This window comes from Patiria miniata, unplaced genomic scaffold, assembly GCF_015706575.1.
Source record: "Patiria miniata isolate m_02_andy unplaced genomic scaffold, ASM1570657v1 HiC_scaffold_7, whole genome shotgun sequence".
NCBI classification, from domain to species: Eukaryota; Metazoa; Echinodermata; class Asteroidea; order Valvatida; family Asterinidae; genus Patiria; species Patiria miniata.
This window is the reverse complement of record NW_024037074.1, coordinates 42241209-42248442: the sequence shown is the minus strand read 5'-3', so window position 1 is coordinate 42248442 and position 7234 is coordinate 42241209. Positions and strand designations below refer to the sequence as shown.

At 39.0% G+C, this 7234-nt stretch overlaps 2 protein-coding genes across 2 annotated transcripts; both read right to left on the bottom strand.

Annotated features, from left to right (window-relative positions):
- Window positions 1–386: 386 nt before the first annotated feature.
- Window positions 387–4194, bottom strand: LOC119745191 (neurotrypsin-like). Its single transcript, XM_038221414.1, has 3 exons — window positions 3888–4194; window positions 1704–2057; window positions 387–580 (listed from the first exon to the last, which is right to left on the bottom strand). The coding sequence occupies exons 1-3, from the start codon at window positions 4192–4194 to the stop codon at window positions 387–389; spliced, it is 855 nt and encodes a 284-aa protein (XP_038077342.1).
- A 248-nt stretch (window positions 4195–4442) lies between these two features.
- Window positions 4443–5124, bottom strand: LOC119745190 (galectin-3-binding protein A-like). Its single transcript, XM_038221413.1, has 2 exons — window positions 5043–5124; window positions 4443–4777 (listed from the first exon to the last, which is right to left on the bottom strand). Exons 1-2 carry the CDS (start codon window positions 5095–5097, stop codon window positions 4443–4445), a joined length of 390 nt encoding a protein of 129 aa, XP_038077341.1. The 5' UTR covers window positions 5098–5124.
- Window positions 5125–7234: the final 2110 nt, after the last annotated feature.

Genomic DNA, 7234 nt, shown 5'->3' with positions numbered 1-7234 from the left:
TGGCATTTTCTCGACAATCCAATGAGCTGTTTTCATGATTTCTTTTTCAGTATTTAAAATAAAAATACAAAACTCGCAGCTTTACTCTCATATTCAAATTCATAGATCACGTTTTTGAAAAAAAAGGCAAATGTTTCAGATGTTGCATTTTTTTTGGGGGGGGGGGGGAGGGGACACCCTGTTTACCTTTTTCGTAATAAGATGGAGTCAGAGGGCAAATTGTATTGCTGGGATAGGGATGAGTTAAGCTCTTGTGAATTCATCTTTGGTGAATTAAGATAGGAAGCCTGCGACGTATATTAAGGTGTGATGGAGTTTGGCAATTACATCAACGACAGATTATTTCGATCATGCCACCCAAGATTGAGATTCAGCCACAACTCTTATTAATTAATCTTACTATTCACATAAATGATGACGCATACCGATTTCGGGGCTCCAAGTCCCAGTTCTCTGCACACGACTTTGGAGTTAGCATCTGTCCAGCCGTTTGCACAAACGGCACCCCAAAGCCCATCGTGATAAATTTGAAGCAAGCCATCCTTTTGACGTCTTTGAAAACTGACTGGACTTCGGTCCTCTGAACGTAAGAGCGCATAAGTATAAAGTAGAGATAAGTTGCTTTCTAAGACGCACAGAGTAGGGGGTCAACATTCATGCAGATATAGGCAAGTATTCTAGATTCATAATTGTCCATGTAATTTAAATACTTCCCGGTTGAGAACTTTGTAAAAGAACAAATTGGAAACTGAACAGGGAAAGTGTTCCTAACATACAGTCTCGAAACGACTTTAATATTTTGTTCAAATATCAACACTTTTATAGTTTTCTGTGTAGTTTCTGGAGGAGAAAATGATAAATCAACAAAATAATGATCTTAAAAGAGAATGTTCTTCCACTCATCTCAAAAAAAAATTACTGAAATTGATCCATGCTATCAGAAGTTATGCACACGTTTTACTAAAAGAACCAATTTTTATAGCTGTCCATGGAATGCCATTGGAAGCTATTGAGCTGAGTGAGGCTTACATATTACACACAATCAATTAAATACAATTCAAATTTTAATCATTTTTGTCAAGACACAAACAATATTTTTACTGTCAGATTTTTGGTTTTGAATATGAAGAACAAGTCATCTATTTTTTTTTTAAATATTAATAGCGATTTTGGCATGTTTTCGATTGCAAGTTCTCGTCCATGCATCGAGATGGGAAAACGTCCACGTTTCATTGTTTTAATGGGTATTCATCAGTTCGTAGAACGGTAAATGGTCAGTGGTGGACAGCCAAATTTTGTGATCTTCATATCAAAATAGGCGTAATTTAGTAATAGAGTATGCAAATTACGTGCAATGTTCACAGTAACTAGTCAATAAGATGTTATTTATGCTTGTGGTTTTTTTATGAAGTGGATCGAGCCTCGTTTTTTATGTTTTTTTTTCTCCAATTCAGTGACTTTCTTTTTGACTTACCCTGTACTGACGACGTCACACTTTTCTATGGGGCTACGAAACCGATATCCCCACCAAGCTCGCATAAGCACACGTGAAAAAAAGTGTGACGTCGTTAGTACACAGGCCTATTGCTATTTTTTTTCTTGTACATTAATATTTTTAACTTTAAAGTTTTTCCGGCCAGAAAGCAACTGTTGTCGATTTGACCGTCATTGATGCAAGATTTGCACGTTATGTGCACGCTTACCTGGAATCGGACCGCTACAAATGACGCTAGCCTCGCTACTCCCCTCAAGATTCAAACATTCTTGATCCGGTTCATCTGGCATATAGCACTGAGCAAACGAGGATTCTGAGCCTGAACAAGAGACGTAAGTAGGGAAGACCACCGGGCCAGACCCACGGCCGAAGCGGTCGTCTTGTGGTGCTTCCAGGCCGTACCCTAACCCAAGCTGACGGCAGATCACATCACTCTGCTCGTCAAAAAATGTGTAGTCTTTTTTCAAGCAGAGACTTCCCCATGTTCCATTGACGTGGAACTCAACTCTCCCCTCGTTGGCGTTAGAGCCGCCCAAAAGTCTCAACTGAAAGTCTTCAGGCTCTTGAGATAAAAACAAAGAAATAATAAACAATCGTTTTGTTATTCACTCCACAATTTCAATTTTCAGTGTTATCCCTTCAGATCGTTGACGGTTTAGTGGACTAAGTGCAGCTAAACAATAGCCTTCCCTTAAAATAGTTTCATCTACAGAACTAACTTATTGAAGGGTACATCGTCCTTAAATCATCGAAACTTTTATGTTTTAGATTGTTTACTTATTTCAAAGATCTGGTGGTAGAAAACCTAAACTAATATCTCACTGTACCTGAGAAAAGATTTGCAAAAACATGTTGTTTTCTTCTGACACGGCGGACATTTTGTGGCAAACACATAGTTACGTATATTTCCAACCGGAAGTTCTTGGACGAGGAGTTTGCCCCACTGTATTTCTGTGTCCATGATTGTCGTATGATTCAATGTAGGCCTACGGTACACACCGTGTGGCGGGTACATCTACATGTTTTAAACGTTTTAAGCGTTTTCAAAGTAAAATGTACGACTAGCTAATGTTTAGGATTGATCACCACATGCAAGTGCAGCAGACGACTGTTTCAAGTCATGTTTATACAAGGCGCTTCGGATAAAGTGGACTATTTTTCGCCAAAGTCCGCAATATGTCCACAAACGAGATACGATTATTTGCTCAAAGGGATGTATAAAATGTCGCGTTTGATCACACACAGATGGAAAACGGTTGGACAGTGCATGCGTGGACCGTTTCGAAAGTAAAGCGAAAATCTTTATTGAGAGATTACTGATTGAGCGCCAGAAAATGATGAGTTGGATTTGGTCCCTTTAGAAAATTCAGGAAGTACTAGCCTAAGGCTGCGATGCTTACTAACACATTTTGTTAGTACATGAAAATATGAAACAAAACATCTCAAAACACTTTGATCACAAAGGTTGATAAGAAACAGATGTAGTACTGTACATGCGCTTTCCATGTACGTCTCATTTTTTCTACTAAGAACGGTACAGTAACTTTAAACAGCTAAATTGAGAAGATCCTGATCGAGACATGAACATTGATTGAGACATCTGCTTGTACAGTCAAGAGTGAACTGCATTACTTTAAAAAAGCATACTTGAGTCCCGACAAGAATGATTCTTCGGATGGAACAGACCTCGAGTTGTTATTTCTTTAAAATAAAATTCAATGTTATGGTCCATCCCCCCCCCCCCCCAGGCTAAGGCTTTGATCTGGGGGCGCGTCTGTTATTTGTCAAATTGCCTATATTTCTTTTCTCTAAAGCCCAGAATTCAGCTACAATTTCACTGCAAGATTTTGATCAATTTATATATAATATTTGGGCAATTAATATGTTATATATAGATTATGCCTATGACGTCGTTTCATCACAAAATTTATCTTTAAATGGATATCTTTGTGTACATGTATATCATGCCCCGGCCTTGTTTCAAGTAGACCTGTCTATGCAGAAACTTTCCCTGAAACAAAATGGTTTATTGAGCACAAAGTGATTTATTTTAACCAATAAATCATTTGGGTAGTAAAAAAATCTCAAATTTCTTTTTTTTTTCCAAGAAAATATTTTACATTTTATAAAGTACATTCAGGGAACCCGATTAAAAATGGCTCCCTCGAGTACATGGGTGATTAATATGGCTTGAATTAGAAGCAAACATAATATCTAAGTACATATATAACCACGTTCACCTCAATGTCACACGCATGCTAGTCTGAGTAAATCAATGAAGTCATCTGAGCTGTAGGCATCCGACAGTAAACACTTGTTTCCCTTATTTATAACAATCAGAATCCATTTGTGGTTACAGTTCTCTGAGATCTGTTTTAGCTTTGAGACTTACCATTAATTCGATTGCAGAGAACCCCTGCTTGGTGATTAGCAGTACAGTTATCCTGGAACCAAAAGTTGGCCGGACACTCGATGAGTTTGCTCTCGTTACCGATGCACGCAAAGTCGGTGGCTAAATATGAGATTTCTTGTGAGCGTAATGGACGATGATTCCCAAAGTAGGAGTCGGTAACGGCTCGTTTTGCCGAGTAGAGTCCATTCTGTCGGCAGATGACGTTAGCATCTGCCAGATCCCACCCCTGATCGCAGACCAGGTAAACCCTCGTATCTATGCCGGGATCTTTGCTATACGCAAGCATAACTCGTCCTTCATTTTTATCACCTATCGGGCCATTGCCATCGCCAAGGATAAGATAAAACTGCTGCCCTGTATTTAAAAATCGGACAGAAGTAGAAAGAAAGAATGTCAAAGATTGAACCTTTTTAATGAATCTTAAAGTTGTCCGACCTGAAACTTTGGAATGACCACAATAATTGATTCTTTCCAACTAATATTTTTCCCTTCAAACAAATATGATTGCGGATGGCGTTGAGTAAACTATAAATCCTAACCTTTAAATTCCTCCTGGTCCATACATGCAACAGCCGCAGCCCGTCTGGTCTCGGCACATTGATGCGCGTTCCAACCGTCATTCGCACATTCATCTAGCCTGGTTTCCGACCCCTTGCACTGAACGTTACTAAGCCAGACTAGTTCCGTCAAATTGCCGCCATCATAGCTCCAATCGTCACGGTTGAGCCATGGAAAGCCCAGTTGCTTACAGACTACAAGAGCATCGTTGAAATCCCAGCCATCAAGGCAAATTGAGCCCCATCGACCATCGTGTAACACCTCAACTCTACCGTTTTGGCTAGAACCGCCAGACAAGCGCACGTCTCCGTCTGTATAATGGAAAAGAAGGGAAGTTAATGAGACAACATCGCACGCACCAATTATGAAAACATACAGTGTGTTTTCAAAAACACACCAAGTATATTTGTCCATTGTCTTGGCAAGGTTAACATGAACAAATGAAAGTTATGAAGAACATTTGTATTCTTTTTCGTATTTATTCCAATATAATCACATATTTGATTCGGCTTGAACCACAGAATCACTCAATACTTGACAATACCCAGACCCTGCAGTGGCACGATGAATACAAACCTAAAGCCGTAGCTGTACCAAGAATGAACACAAAGAAAACAGTAACGCCAAGCATCGTGACACAGTTGTCTGTTGAACTGCACCTTCGCATACTGGCAAATGACAGATTTATATGCATTCCTGTATTATTGTACTTTGGTCACAGCATTTGATCCGGTTTTACTATCTTATTTTACTCATTCAGCAGTGCAATGGAAAATTTACGTTTCCACAGGGAGTGGTTACATTCACAGCACGGAGTCCAAAGTACCTGCAGGTCGTTGACAGTGATATATTGCTCAACCAATATTATCACAGTCAATTATTCATTCACTCGTGATTTTTTTTACTGACGCGAATGTAATACAGGGTGAGTTAAAAAAAACCGAAAGGCAAATGTTGGGACTATTGTTTTAGGGACGTTCTGCATGTAGTATTTTCAAAAGCTAGGATATAAAAGCGCACTTCATAAGCTTGCTTTTATTACAAAAATCATTCAAATCACTGATATACTTTTTAAGTTACGGAATTTTAAACACAACCACCGTTTTAAGGATTTGTCCACGGATCGCATTTCAGTGTTCTTTCAGCAAAACGAAAACAAATCACATAGGGATGTGTGTGTTAATTGTTTTCGTTTTGCTGAAAGAACGCACACCTTTTTGATGATCCGTGGGCAGAACCTTAAAACGGTGGTTGTGTTTAAAATTCCGTAACTTAAAAAGTACAAAAGTGATTTGAATTATTCCTGTACTAAAAGAAAGCTTATGAACTGGGCTTTAATATCCTAGCTTTTGAAAATGCTACATGCAGAACTTATCTAAAACAATGGTCCCAACATTAGGATTTCGATTTTCCCCCTGTAAAACAGTCCACGTTTAACGGCGACAATTTAATTTGTGCCGGAGGCTTTGTGTAAAATTAAGACCAAATTCAGCTGTAAGAAATTTTTTTATTAATAACATCTTCAAAAAAACAATCCCCAGATTGTCCTTAAGGTACATTACCCGAAACCTTTAAAAATCCTTTGAACGTTTACGATATAGACGATCAAGGTTGTTCCCCGGAATTCTAAATGGCTCCGAAATTTCAGTTTAGATGCGTGGCTATCCATCCCTTCTCCCCTACCTCCGTTCCCCCTCCCCTACCAGGTGAATGAGAATCCGTATTTCGGATCACTCTGACCCAGACGACTTGGAGTGCACATATAGCAAGTAAGAAGGGGAAACTAGTGATTAATAAACGTATCTAGACGTTAGTTTTCTTGGCATCAAGAAACTTTTAAGTTTGTGGAAATTCATAAACGGTGTGCAGGTTGAGTTCCCAGGCATCAACCCTGATTTCCATGGATCAATCAATCAGGTCGAACAAATCAGGTGACTTAGAACTGGCAATAAATGCTTACGTCATCGAGATTACCATCTTTATAAACGGTGTTCCTTTGATCGAGTACTATACAGACGGGTTCAGAAATAACCGGTTTATATGACTCATTCAGCAATGAACAAGAAAAAGTACGTTATCATTCTTTTACTATTATACTCATGATACTGATCAGGGCTACTTGGAGTTCAGTAATAAACGTCACCGTTTTCACAAAGAGGCGAAGTTAATCTTTCACTGTCTGAACAAACATTCGAGAAAATTGCGTTTAATGTTGGTCCTTGTTTTTCATTTAACAATTTGAAACGCACAGATGCATAGAACCTGCAAGATTTAGGTATCAGAGGAAGAGATTATAATCTCCCTCAATGTATCAAACTTGAAGAAAAAAATTAGTTTTCCAAAATTAATGAATTAAGAGAAGTGCCGGGCTGTTCGTGAAAACGAAACAAACGACCAAGTAGCAAATTCGCCCCTGTGGCTGTGAAATTCGCCCCTTCGTGAAAACGCTAGAGTCAGTACGCGCAGATTTCGCCCTACTGCGCTCTGACTGATAATACATTTTGTGTACAGTATACGCGCAGATTTTGCCCCACTGCGTGTGCGCCTTAAAATTCACCCCTTCGTGAAAACGCTTATTGTATTACAATGTACATGAATTTATTTACTGAAAATGCATTATAAGCATAGAGTGCTCGGGCGGTTTCGGGCACTACATGTACAGGGAGTAATACGCGGGGCGGTACACTTGCTAAATAAGAGAATTTATTACGATTTTGCCAAAAAAATATCGTTTTGTCTAAATTTGCTGTTGGTGACATTACAACCGG